Source organism: Aulostomus chinensis, chromosome 11 (genome assembly GCF_037954235.1).
Source record: "Aulostomus chinensis isolate RoL2024-O1b breed Wild chromosome 11, RoL_Achi_v1.0, whole genome shotgun sequence".
NCBI lineage: Eukaryota > Metazoa > Chordata > Actinopteri > Syngnathiformes > Aulostomidae > Aulostomus > Aulostomus chinensis.
In genome coordinates, this window is record NC_141330.1 from 24,831,644 (window position 1) to 24,846,158 (window position 14,515).

Here is a 14,515-nt window from a genome sequence, read left to right on the forward strand (position 1 = left end):
AGGGAGGCAGCATACATCGAGTCCGAGCGAGCCATGGTCGGTGCCTCCCTCCCTCCCTCCCTCCCTCTATTGTTGAGGCGGCTGATCGGAGTGGTCAATACCGGTCGTGGCGGCAATCCCAGAACATGTTGGCGGACACCGGTGTTGAGGGATGCCTTCAAGATGATGTCCTATTGGACCGGTTTTGCCCATGGGACTCCAGGGATAGCCAACAGGTACCGACAGGCCAAGTAGTGCGTGGCTTTGGCGGTTGCAGAGGTAAAAACTTGGACATGGGAGGTGTTTGGTGAGGCCATGAAGAATGACTTCTAGACGGCTTTGAGGAAATACTGGACCACTATCCACCGTCTCAGGAGGAAGAAGTAGTACACTGTCAACACTGTGTATAGTGCGGGCAGCGTGATGCTGACCTCGACTTTGGATGTTGTGGATTGGTGGAGGAAATACTTCGAAGACCTCCTCAATCCTCAATATTCATTTGAGGATTTATTTGTTTTTATGCACTATTCTGTTTCTATCTTGTTACGATGATGTTCAACTAAAAATTGTCAAATGTTTGGGGTAGTTGATGACAAATTAAGTGCATTCTAGGCTTTGCGTAATTTACCTTTTTTTAAAAAAAGCAAGATAGTATTTAAATGAAAGGAAAGCATTAAAAACATAACAAAAACCATGTTGTGCTGTTTCAGGTGTTTTTTTTTTAATTTTGGGTTTAATTATCTGTTTCCCTTTACGGTAAAAGGTGTGTTTGAGCCATTTTGGTGTTTGACAGGATTTAGCTTATCGGCGGGAGGAACAGACCAGACCACCAGAGCTGGAGATCAAAGCACTGCATAAACCCTCATAAAGTCCAGCTACCTTTGCCAAGCTGATAATGACAGAAAGGGTACGATTTCCCTTCATCTTTATATTCTAATTACGAGCACCAAGGCCAAGTGGAAACAGAAAGCTTATCTAGAATTAACTTGACAGAACCAATGTGGGCCGGGCAATCGTTTCTACTTTCACATTCTCCAGCATGCTGACGTGAATGACTTCTAAACTTGTTTTATTAATGTCACCATCTAATTCAAAGTTGTGGTGAGCAGGTAAATGAACAATGTAGATGCAGAGTGTCAGATCCATGTAAAAGTGAACGGCAACTGGCTTAGAATTCAGGATTTGAGATGATCACTCATGCCAGTCAACGGGGTTCAGCAGGCAGAGATGTCCCTCGACCAAAATCATCACAGAATACACAATAGGGTTCATATTCTTGAGGTTCTATCTGAAGAATACAGATACAGAGCTAAAAGAAGCTAACAGCTAAGACAAGACCAGATAGATGTTTACCCTCTGCAGAGGTCTGCGTGCTGCCCTCTTGTCCCTTTTCTACATTCCCCTTCTCCTCCTTCCCTTGTTGCATAGTGTCCGTTTTGGAGACTTCAGTCCCCTTGTTGGCATCTCCCTGCGGACTGGCTGAGACAGGGACACCAGGGGTGGCTGCACTTTGGGACCCTGGGCGAGAGGTGCTGCTGGGGTGCTGGGCCTGGCTAGTGGGGCTGCTGGTGGTAGTGGGTGTGCTTAGTGGCTTCTCAACACTGTGCTGCTTGGATCCCATGGGGGACTGGCTATCATTTACTGTGGCAGTGTCTTGTGGATTGTCCTCTCTGGCTGCTGCAGGCTCCTCTGGATGGCTGACTGAGCTACGCACACTGCTTGGGGCCTGGGTGCTGGTGCTCTCCACCTTGGTCACAGTTTGCACAGACTCTGTGGAAGCACCAGAGGACTTATCTAGACAGAGATCCTCGCTAGATGCTTGCTCTTCCTCCCGAATGGGGGACAGCTCAGACTCTGTGAAGACATCTTCTGAGATTGAGCCCTCTGTGCTGCGCGGGGCGGTGCTACTGCTGTCATTGGCCCCTGGCTCCCTTAGGCGCTGCTCTGGGTCCTTCTGCTGGGAGGGATGTCTCTCAACTGGTAGAGGCTCCAGGTCACTGGAAAAATGAACAGTATTGAGTAATGAGACACCAGCAACTCTTCTCATGAAAAAAGGAACATTTGTTCTTCCTGAGATTTAACCTTTACATCGTGCATACACTATAGGATAAGTAATGTGTTTAGTGGTTCAAATCATATTTTGATTGTTATTATTCTTGTTATCATTATTGATAGAAAACTATAAAACATTTAAAAGAACCCTTTCTCCTTCCACCAAAATTTACAAAAGAACACATTCATGTCAATAGATTAATGAGTACTCTTCAGGTAGGCTCCTTCACTGAAAGTCAATTCTCAGAACAAACACACTAATCATCCTTGTACCATCTCCTGACATCAAATGACATCTTACACTCAGATGTAAATGTAAGAACAGAAAAAAATACAATTTTGTGTAACACTCCAAATTGACTACTAATGCTGTGTCACACAACTGCTCCTCCTGCTTCCATCCTGCCAGGAATCATGATCTGCATAAATGATGTGAATCAGATTAAATCACATGTCCTTCATACCAGAAAAGGGCTCTGACCTACAGATGTATCAAGATCTCCTGTCTATATACTTTTATTTTTGTAGTATGAGCTTATTACTATGACCAGCAATCAGGGGTGACCATGCCTGCAACATAGACATCAATCATAGTATGCACAGCAAAATGACCAATCAGCACAAATCTAACCACTATAGTCCTAAACCAACACCCATAAGACAAACTTGTATTGAAGTCGATAATGCAGACATTGGAAAATGGAAATTTTTCATGTTTCTAAAAACAAAAAACACTGAAGAAATCATATCACAGTTCAATCACTTGAGAGAATCACATCCAAAATGCACTTGTTGCTCAGCTGTGTTTGTGTGTGTGTGTGTGTGTGTGTGTGTGTGTGTGTGTGTGTGTGAGATGTTTGTGTGAGTGTCAGAAAGAGAGTTAGAACAAGAGAGTGTGAGAGAGCGAGAGAAAGAAATGATGGACCACAGCTGAGGAAACAGCTGGGCCGGTCACCAAGCAGTTATTTGCCAGCACAATAACTGTTCCATGGGCAACCCTCAACCAGCTAAACAGAGCACTGCTACCACCAAAGGATACAGAAACAGAAAAAGACAGTGATGTTGCGACATTTCTTTTTCTTTACCCACAGGAGAGTATGTATGTGTGTTTTTTTCTTACTCAGGTACAGCCTCTCTTGTCTTAGGGTCAGTTATCTCCTTGAAGATGGCGGCAGATTGCACCTCCTCCAGAGGACACATGATGCCGTACTCCTCGCACCCATGGGCTTGAACCAGTGGGTCCATCCGGTGAGGGTCAAACATAATGTTGTTAGGTGTTACCAGCAACACTCCACTTACTGCACCCTGAAATGATGTGGGGAGAGGGATGGATGAGAAACATGATATCCATCAGAAATTTTCAATCAACAAACAGGAGCAGCTTAGCATTTTAATCTGACATAAACAACTGACAGCCAAATCTATTTGAGGCAACAAATGTTCTAAATCAAGTAGAAGTTATCGATTGTCAGCAGTGACCACTTCAATGCTTTCATTTGGTACCTGGAAGTGAATCGGCAGTGGTTCAATACCATGGATCTTTGTGAGTGTCCAAGGGCAGGAAAACTGCCTGGACACACACATACACACATGTTCAAGCAGCCAATGATGGTCCAGCTGGGTGGAACTGGTGTCCTAGTAGCTGGCTGCCATTCTCCCCATGCTGAATCAGGACTAGGAACTAAGAAAAGTGGGGATGTGGTCAGTAATAAAAGTAAAATTCTATGTTTTACCTAGGGCTGTAATCTCCCAGTCGACTGGTCGATTTATTAGTCGATACGTTCTGGCTCGACCAAAATTCTGATTGGTCGATTTTTTGCCACGTTAATTTCATCAGGAGGAAAGTACCGAAAGCACCCCTGTTTCACAGATAACAATCTATCTTTGAACACCCCCGTTGTTTTGCTATTTTGGACTAGCCCGACCCGCTACAGACAGGCAGACTGAAGAGTACTAGAAGGCCAACGTCTGGTGGTTTGATGAATGTCTATTTAATTTTGACGGTTTCATTTAAAGTCAGTCCACGTCCACCACGTCAAAGACATCTGCAGCGTGGCAGCATTTCATGAAAATAGATAATGGAAAAAAAGTCGAATGCAAAGTTTGCAAACAACAGTTTGCATATCACAGCTCCACAACAAACACCACGACGTATCACCTAGAAACGGTGAGCTAACTTGTCCGCCTTAGGTTGCCTCGTCAGTTTTGAGTATATGAACATATCAGACTTGATATTTCAACATTTTAGTCTAATAATTCTTTTGTTTTAATTGTAAAAATTCTTATCGTGGACTTGCCCTTTTGTGTTTAAGAGTAAAGTTTTAAGTTAAAAGTCTATCTGTGTCTCAGCCGCGATGCCGAGCTCCTCCGTTCAGTCTCGCTCTGTGCGCAGGACAAATGATAGTGTCGGTCAGTTATTATAACGTGACAAAAACAACTGTCTAAATATTCCTCAACAGGGTTTGTGCTGATAGTTGACACAGTATATTTTTCATATATAAAATTAGTCGATTTTTAGTCGAAATTTGAGGGCTTCAGTCGACCAAGAATTTCTTTGGTTGATTGCAGCCCTAGTTTTACCTCTCTTCTCGACTGAAACTACGACTATATTCAGATTCAAAACTTCCCTCGAACCACCGCCAAAAATGTTTGTCAGATTTAGAATCAGACTATGGGTGGTGCAGTGGTCAGCACTGTCGACTCACAGCAAGAAGGTTCCGGGTTCGAGCCCCAGCAAGCATGGGATCTTTCTGTGTGAGTCTCCATGTTCTCCCTGTGCCTGCGTGGGTTCTCTCTGGTACTCCGGCTTCCTCCCACAGTCCAAAGACATCAAGAGGGGACCGGGTTAATCAAGACTCTAAATTGACCGTATGTGTGACTGGGAGAGTGAATGGTTGTCTGTCTATATGTGTTGGCCCTGCCATGGACTGGTGACCCATCCAGGGTGAACCCTGCCTCTCACCTGAAGGCTGCTGGGATAGGCTCCAGCCCCCCCGTACCAGGATAAGCGGTAGACAATGGATGGATGGAGAACCTGACTATTTCCATACCTGTGTTACACACTCTAAATGAAAAAGCACTACTTTCTAAATTTATGGCCCCATAAAAAAAGAAAAAAGTATGCTATACAAATCCTTCTGAAAAGGGTTTTGCAGAAAAGGAAACGCTAAGAGAAAAAGTTATCAGTCATCACGGAAAGCATTACCCTGCAAATGGATTCTGGTTGAATGACGCTGCTAAAGCAGAGGATGTGATAGGTTTACTGATTTATTTAGTTTGGTAGAAAATATGGAATCTTGACCTTTTATCCAATTTCCATTATCCTACACATCTCTGTTGATAATTCGCACCTTTGAATTTAATTAAAAAAGACAAAGAAGAAAACCTGGAAATGAAGGCTTTTAGTGAAATAATTCGATTTTGTGCAATTATTCTACCTGAGCAAAGCTCAGATTTTTGTAATTATTCTAAATGAACAAACTTTTTCCCACTAAAGCAATAAAGCATTTTTTTGTGTGACTAAGAAGGTTTTGACACAGGTATATACGATACTTATGGATGGAGGGCTGCACTGGGGACATTGTGAGACCTGCCACAATTCTTGCAGGAGGGGACTTTATTAAACGTGTGCCAGTGGCAAGATGAAAAGGGGAAAAAAACTAACTGTGGGTCCCAGTGATGGAAAAAAAAGGTTGAAAAGAAGATAAAAGCAGACTCACAGAATCTCTGGATTACTAAGCATAGAGTTTTAGACAGTTTTTGCACTTCTGGTGTCACCAAGAAGTGACACAGGAGGGAGAAAAAGTCTAGTGAGCTCAAGGCATCTTGTGATGAGTACTTGAAAGGCAAACTACTTGAACAAAGTCGGTATATTCCCTGTTGCACAAGATAAGCAGTAAATCACTGGATTGCTGTTATTGGGCAGGCATAAATATTAACAATGTGCAGTAACAGGTGGGAGTGTAACACACACACTTTAAAGGTAATGGTGAGAAATCCACTGGGAATGGATAGGATCGATCGTAAAGACGCAGCAAGGTTCCACCCACACATGCACTGTATCTTACCTTGCCATCAGTGATGTACTTGCAGTTGATCTTGAGGAACTTCTCTGTAAGGGCCTCTTCCTCCTCGGAGGTGGACGACACCACTCTGGACTGGCGCAGGGCAGAGAACACTGGAGGGTGAACACCTTCTGGTCTTGGGGGGCCATCAGAATCCTGGATGAAGGGAAGGTGGGGGCGAGGATATTACCATTATCAGGGGGAGAAAACAAGATGTTTGTCGCCTTATGATGCAACATTAATGAAAAAAGGATGCACAGACACACATGATGAATACATTTATATGTTTAGTTCAGCCAAGTTAAATGGGAAACCTGGTTGACCATAACAAAACTGTAAAGACTGCATTTCACTTTATCCTGGCATCTACAAACGGATCTTGACAATAGAACAAGCACAGAGGAAAAGCGCAGCTTGGTTCACTTGGTAGTACATGGTGTAGCTGATTTGTGTCCCATTTCATTGAACTAATGTGTTTTAGTGTCTAAATGTATTATCTATATATAAACAGATATTTTCTGCACAGCAGTGCAATCGGGTAAAAGATGAGCCAAATGAATGTGCCTCCTGTGTGCTTGAGATTCCCAGTTTAATTAGGTGAAAACATTCATACGCGACAGAGGCTTTCATTATTGTACTTTTTCCACAGCTGCCTGGTTAGTGTTATTTTATTAGAGATGAACATACCCTTGAGCGACCTTATGAACAAAAAATACACTTAATTTCTTGCCTCACGTATTTCAGCAGAGCCTGCTCATGCATTAGCTCACATCTATGAATTTGAAAGTGTGTGTGAGTGTATGCCTCATGCATATTTAGTCCCATCTGATTGTATGCGTAGTGAAATGTAAACTGAACTCATCAAATTTAAGAATCCTGGACAAAATTTAAAGTAATTGTCACAAATGCAGGGGAAATTCCATTTTAGTTCCTGGTTGTATCATGTAGTGAGTCCAACGAGAACGAGCAAAAACAGCTGAGAAACAAGCTGAAAATTAATGTTATTAGGAATAATTTACAAATGAATTCAACAATTACTCTTGTTTACCAACACTCCAAGAGATGCTGCCCAGCTGAAAGCAAATTCTTTCATAGTTTCCTCATCTATGCCATGGTAATTGTACAATCTGGCACAGATGGCATGTCTACTGGGGTGGAAAGGCGAGGTGTGGTGGGCTTGGTGTTTCTACTAGTGGTCTGGTGCCATGCGATGTAAGAGCCACAGGGATGTCGGTCTGAATAACTGTCCACGAGGACAACTGTCTAACAGAGACATTTTGTGGTATGTAACTGACTGTTGGTCTGATTCACTGAACAATGCCCTGCAGGGAGGAAACTGGAAGAATGCTGAAGAAGACTGATCAGATCAACATATGACAATCAAAGAACAAGTGGGCTACAGGAGAAATGGAGATGAGAAACATAAAAAGAGCATTGATGAAGAAAAAAAATGAAAGCAGTGGTTACTTTTGGAGAGAAATAAAAAGACAAGTACATAAAGAGAGCTAAGGGCAATGAAAGAGCGATTGGAGTGAGGACAAAGAACAAAAGGGAAAAAGAGGACAGAGTGAAGTGTGTGGGAGTTCTTGTTGAGGGGGATTTTGACCAGGAAGGGTGGGTGTCAAGAGCCAGCGGAAAAGTGAAGAGATACAGTAGCAGTGAAGAGCTGGAGAAGAGAGCCAGAGCCCTTAGCAACTGTCTGCTGTCCTGACACCCTCCCCCACACCTCCCCCTCGTTGTATCCCAGTGCTGTCGACAAACAGCCTGCAGCTACTGACCCACACCGACACAAGCAGCCCAGACACTGGCAGCCAGGGAAGACTGAGGCAGCCGGGCAATCTGTTACAACCACAACAAGCCTCTCTGACCAGGAGAGGAGAAATGGACCTAAAATGCTAAAATAGAGGGGCTGCAGCTAAAAATAAAGATCCAGGAACATGTATAAAACAGCAAGAGCACAATCCCTTATCTATGAGAGCAGCTACTGCATGTATGACTTTGTCTGCCGTCATCCGGCTCATCATCCACTTAAACTGAACCTACCTCACCTACACAACTGTACTTGATGACACCACTTACCAACAAGTCAATTCCCACTGACTCATACAAGCTGGCCCTCTATTTCCAATGTTAAACATGAAAGAATTGGAACTTTTTGTAGCCCCCAAAATCGAAACGTTAACAGACAAGGAGATACATGAGATTAAAGACACAGATGCAGCCCACGTCATGCAGCCACGCACCTTGTTTGAAAGAAGTACTTGAAGATGTCAAAACATATTCTCATTCACAGAAAAGCACAACAAGCCCAATACGATATCCCCTTTCATTAAGTCTGGCACATCTGAGAAAGGGGTGGTATTGGTAACAAAATTACACATCAGACTTCCCCCACAGTGAGACAACAGTGAACACACCGTGGTCCATCAAATGGAGCATCAACTGAAGTGCAGTGGCTCATGTGGCAACACAAGGCATGGATGGGTACTCAGTAATTTGCCAAATGTTGACATGCACAACACAAAAGAGGATGAATGCTGTGATTGCTTTTGTACATGATGTTTCTGTGTGGGAGTAAATATGGCAAAATGACTAAACAGTCAGATAAAGTTGGTCTGCTCAACTCACTGCTAATGGTGGCGTATTGTTAGAGCTGACAATCTGTCTACAAGAATGCTTATTAATACTGTAAGTAGTTGTAGAAAGTAAACAAACCTTGGCTCTCTATCTCAGTGTTTCTCCTGATGGAGTTGGTGTGATGATCACAGCTGTTATCAGTCTTTCCTTCCCACTCCAGATTTATCCTCTTTAGGCAGACACCACACATCAGTGAATCATCCCCTAATTCAGACATCCCATCATGTTTCACACATCTGATCAAGTTGCTGCTGACTCCTCCCCTTTTCCCAATTCTGACATAGCAAACTAGGGGGACTCGTTTCTAATCAGCTCTAAACTACAAACGAGAGTCTCGTTTGTCATGTCAGAAGTGTTGCCAAAGTCAAATCAATGCTGGCAAAAACAGAGGAGAAAAATGTATCCAGTCAAGTCTTCTCCCAAACACTCAGCATAGGGAGCACACAAGTCCAGTACAGACCCAGTTAATCTCTTCATTCATTATAGAATTCATTGCAAGATTCTACAGATTACCACAAAGCCCTATATGGTCATATGCCACCAGCACACTGCAATAGCCTGGTCTCAACCAGCAGACAGCAGTTGCAATGGATATTAATAACAGAATATGTAGAGTTCAATTACACGGACCTGAATTAATCAACACACAGAAACCTAGAGTACACTATTTTTGAGCCGAGGACATAGTTTGGAGGTTTTATAATTGAAAGGCTCCTGAGAACCCACTTGCACAATATTTGTTCCGATGTTTTGATGTTATTCCATGACAGTTTTTCTTTCCATCTTAGACCACTTATTGAAACCAGTTTTTATTGCATCATATTTAATGTTTAAAGATGACGTTTCTCATTTATTTTTGCAATCTGTATTGTATGGAAGCATCTTGCTATGGAATTGCTTTTATGATTCTTTCAATAGGAAATTAACTCCACATTGCTTGAATGCTGATTATACGATGAAATGCTTTAACTAGATTAGTATATCATCTTAACTATAATACACATAACTATATTTACCCTACTGAATGTCTAACTGTGTTACTTTACGGCTACGGCTATTATTAGTCAGCCGGAATATCTGCTCAACTGCAGAGTGGAACCTCCTATTTTATCCCTTATTGACTATCTTGTTGACAATCACCAAGATTTTCACTAAAAATTGTACATTAATTTCAAAAAATATAGGATCACACTGGTATATATAATAAAGAGGGGTGTTCATCAAGGCATACGCTATCGTACAATAGTTTCTAGACAGCTCAAAGATCAATAGGTGAGACAGCCTCATTCTGCCATGGCTACTTCCTGTTTTTCAAGTGACTATTTTTTTTTTCCACAGTTGATGGTTTCTTTTCAATACTAAAATCTTCTCAGCAGTTGTCCTGTGCCGGCTGTGAAAACATCCAGTAGAGTCCAGGTGGAGGGCAGGATAGTGCGAGGAGTACTGACCCTAACCTGCATGGCCCCTTTCTACACCTCATTAACGACTTCATCCTGCTTATGCTGCTCAACAGCCCAGGTAAAATCCTTAAAAAAAAAACAAAAAAACAAACAAATAGCAGATGTATTTGTTAACATTCAGGTGATCCAAAACATCTCAGTGTCCTGAAGAGACAGGATTCAAGGAATCTACAGTAGTCAGTGCGTGAGATAGGATTCTTTTCTCCAGTGTGTGTGCCATGAAAGGGACAGTGCAGCCTAGTGGACTGAGGACTGCACTGAAATCCAAAGATGAAAGAGGCTGCTCTGGTATCAGATTTTCAATAACTGCTGTGGGCTGGGGGAATCAGGACAGTTGACAGGACGGCTGCAAGCCACGGTGGAGTAAGCAGTGTGGTAGATGCTGATGCTGGGGACAGGGAGATTGGTGGAGGTGTCAGATGACAGCTGCGAAGAGGCTACAGAAATCAATATATATATATTTTCCCTCTCCTGCAGTTAAAAAAGAAAAGAAAAATATAGGAAGATGGCTTTGGCCGCTTCAAAATCTCTAATAAAGACTTCAGAGGGTTACATCAGCAGGTGCCACCCGGCTTTGACCTTGATAGTGACACATGGCGCTATTAAAAACAAACAAACTAATCAATCGGTAGCTCCACCTTGTGGGCATGGTCATCTTCTGCAAGAGAGAGCAGACTGGGTGGATTCATCAAATGTCCAAAACCTGAAGTGCAACTTGTGCTGTCACTCACATTATCACCCTATAATAGCAAACCATTTCAGTGATATGACACTCTGATGAGCCAATATACTTGACATCCACCCCAAAACATGGTCTATCATGAAAATAAGCAGAACATTCTCACTGCAACACTGGGCATTGCAAAGCAAAGGCTTAACAGGGGCTGAACTTAAGGAAATGAAGTCTATTCCCCCAGTGACGTGTCCCTAAGTGGTATCAAATATACAACCAATCTAAACTGGTGTGACTTCCTCCAACACTAATTTTAGATCACACCCCAGCAGAGGAGAGGAAGGAAGGAATCAAGGGAGGCAGTCAAAAGAGGTGCCAAAAAGAGGATGTGACAGTGAAGGTCACAGTAGTCGCTGCGCCGCTACGGTGAGTAAGCGTGTGAGTCTGAATGTGTGTATGAGTATGAGCATGGGGAGGGTCTGGACAGGACAAAGAGGACGTGGCTGCCCACACAGATGACCAGAGAGCAAGCCTGCCAGCAAGCCAGCCATTGGCTGCCAAATAATCCAATGACAGCAAGTCCGCCAGCCAGCTACCCATGCACGATGGCACACACACACACACAAATACACACACAGCCAATGATCTATGCCTGCAAGATGTGTTACTTTTTGATGCCAATACCAACAGGCCAGCAGGCACGTCGAGAGCATGCAGACACTTCAGAGATGTATTATTTGGCCTTTAGCGCTATGAGAGAAACAGGAAAACATGGTTAAACTTTTACCTTTCTTACTGATAAAGGCAGCATGTTTAACAAGTACATGAACTCACATGATGGATTAATTTGTCATATTAAATATGATAATTATTGACAGCTTTTCTTTTCTCAACGATGAGTCTTTTCATACAATGGAAATTGAATTGTATTGTATTGCATTCCGTTCATGTGACTTTTACGTGGAACATCAGGAACAATACCCTTTTCCGATGAATATTTGAGTTTTTTTAGTAATTCAAAAATTTGTATGGACATGGAACTAATACTGCTCTCTCAAAAATATCAATGCAACACTTTGGTTCTGCTCCCATTTTTTTTTTTTTTTAAGAACCTAAGTAATAGACTCAAGACGTCTTTACATGAGCACAACAAGTTTCTTTCTCACAAAGTTTGTTCAAGACTTTGTTATAATCTGTTATAACTAGCACTTCACCTTTGCCAAGAAAATCCTTAACATGTGACATAACCTGCTGAGCAGGCCAAGTGTAACCCTGCCAAACCTGGACCCCCACTGGAATGATGCGTACGACTGTTCTAGTTCCTGCAGCTGAGGAGTGGACACAATGGCCAACTCCCACCAGATCACAGCAAAAGTACTGCATTTATGTTTTTTTTTTTTTAGTGTATATGTATTTTGTATATGTATGTGTGCGTATTTTCAGATAACTCCTTTTCAGACATCTTTTACAGAAAAAATATTTTGTATATACTGTAGGTGTTATCTTTTTGAAGTAATTATCCATTTTTATTGTGAAAGAAAAAAAATCATTTTGGAAAAAAAGATTCATTATCAGAATAAAATATCTCCAAAACATTATGTCAATTACTAAAAGACATGGCAGTGATATTCTGCAATAAAAAGACATTCAGCTTTAGAAAAATCTGGTACCAGATCTGAAAGTATTTATATTCAGATGTCAAGAAGACTCAGCTGAAAGTAGTTTCTCTTCAGAGTACACCCTCACTTTCTATGAGCTTTTTGCTGGTAGCATTTCTACAACGATGCGTCTCCCAAAACCATTCAGTTCAATGGGACTCTCACAGAGACGCATGCGCCAAGGCTCAGAATAGGTCCTAATTAAAACATGCCAGGAATTATAGGGGACCAAATAAAAGAAGCTGATTGAGTTATAAAAGTACTTCCTGTGGTTGAAATGTCAAGCTGCACCTGGATGTTCCCTGCTTCTGTAAGACTACCAAATTAAAAAAACAAACAAAAACAAAAACACACACACACACACACACACACACACAGTTGACACATTGGGTGAGGTAATGTTCTCTCCCTTCTGCCTCCTAAGCACACTTCCTCTGCCTGAAATAATTGCTGCCTGACTGCTTGTATATGAGAGAGAGCGAGAGCTCCTCCGTTCATTAGTTGCTCTAAATATCAGACACAGCATCACTTTTAAAGGCTTAATTTCTCTGCAGTCGCAGCCCCTCACTCTATTCCTCCCCCATGGAGAGATGCAGAATATGCTCCTGTTCTTGCAGGCATGACCTAAATAGATAAGTAGTAAATGAACGGGGGCCTTTCTTTTGGCAACCGTGGAGAAATTAACGGACAGAGCTGAGAGCAGATGAGAGGGAGCGCTTATTGTGGGAGGGTGTCGAGACTCTGTAGAGAAAAGTGAAGCAGTGGCCACGGCGAGAGCGAAGGAGACAGAAGAATCCATTTTCTTGCAAAGCGGCAAAACAAGACGTCCTTTTCCATGGAGACCAGCAAACAGTCATATTGTCAAGGGATTGCAGGGCTTCCTGTAGTGCCTAATGATTGGCTCGTTCATATACAGCAGTCACAGAACCTGAGGGAGAGGGCTCATACTGCTGGTCACAGAGCTAGAACGCCTGGATGTGCACCTGGATAGCCAGACAAGACGTGAACCCCCTTTCAGAGGTTAAAAACATGCCTTCAACATCCAGCTCGTCTATGCGTTGTAAACTGTACTACACCAGAGAAGCAGAGAGGCAACAGTGTAAATGATGGCACGTTAATTTGGCCGTTTTATCATTGCACTCAAAAAAGATTAAATCTGACACTAAAAGCATGGATTTATGCTTTAGTATGCACACAAAAATCGCAAATTTACATTTACATCAGGCACTTAAAATAATAAACCAAACCAGCTTTCTCTGCTAGGTTAACTCCAGCACTCTCATCGGTATAGACTCTCAATTTTACATGTCAGATTCATATTGGAGGCTGTTTTTCCCTCCAAAAATCTGCTTCACAACTCCATTAGTAGCTATGTGAGAGGATTCACTTGCCTTCTATTGTTCTGAGTGTCTTTCTCTACAAAATCTGTTCAAGACCCTGAAACTTAGTTTTTATCCAGGCTGTGTGTGTTAATAGAATGATGAAAATTTTAGCAAAATTGCAATATGGTCTTGGTGCTGTACTTTTATGATTCACATTTACTTTTCAGCATGAAATTATAAATATATTTTGCTTTTCTTTGGCAGAATGTAACAGAGTCCAATAACAGTATGGACTGTACTGAATAACAGATTTATTTTTGGCCATGACTGTTTCCCCTTCCTGATGAAGCTCACTAAACAGAGTACAAACTTAGAATCTATATTTACAGTTTTGACTGAGTAGACTGAACATGAACGCACAAGGTTAACACACTAGAAATCTCCTTCATTGTCTCCATTGTGATTGTCTCAATGACATGACACCCACCAGCCCCTAGTCTTGTCTGTTGTAAATTACACATACAACATAGTGGTGATACATCCCTATATGTCCTGTCCTTGAAAAACAGAAGCAAGCCATGTTTTATTTTTTGACATATCCTTATAAATTAGTCACATTTCCTGTAGTCTTTCACTGGCCCTGATGAGATTACATTATTCTGGAGGTTAA

General features: G+C 42.1%; 1 protein-coding gene across 6 annotated transcripts in view; it reads right to left on the bottom strand.

Moving 5' to 3' along the window:
• oxr1a (oxidation resistance 1a) overlaps nucleotides 1–14,515 on the bottom strand; it is a 176,930-nt gene that overhangs the window by 18,068 nt on the left and 144,347 nt on the right. For all 6 annotated transcript variants that reach the window (XM_086219158.1, XM_086219155.1, XM_086219153.1 and 3 more), the window contains 3 exons: nucleotides 6,099–6,251; nucleotides 3,152–3,336; nucleotides 1,333–1,976 (listed from right to left, as the gene is read on the bottom strand). In XM_086219158.1, coding sequence (XP_086075284.1) covers nucleotides 1,333–1,976; nucleotides 3,152–3,336; nucleotides 6,099–6,251 — 982 coding nt within the window. The remainder of the gene's footprint in view (nucleotides 1–1,332; nucleotides 1,977–3,151; nucleotides 3,337–6,098; nucleotides 6,252–14,515) is intronic.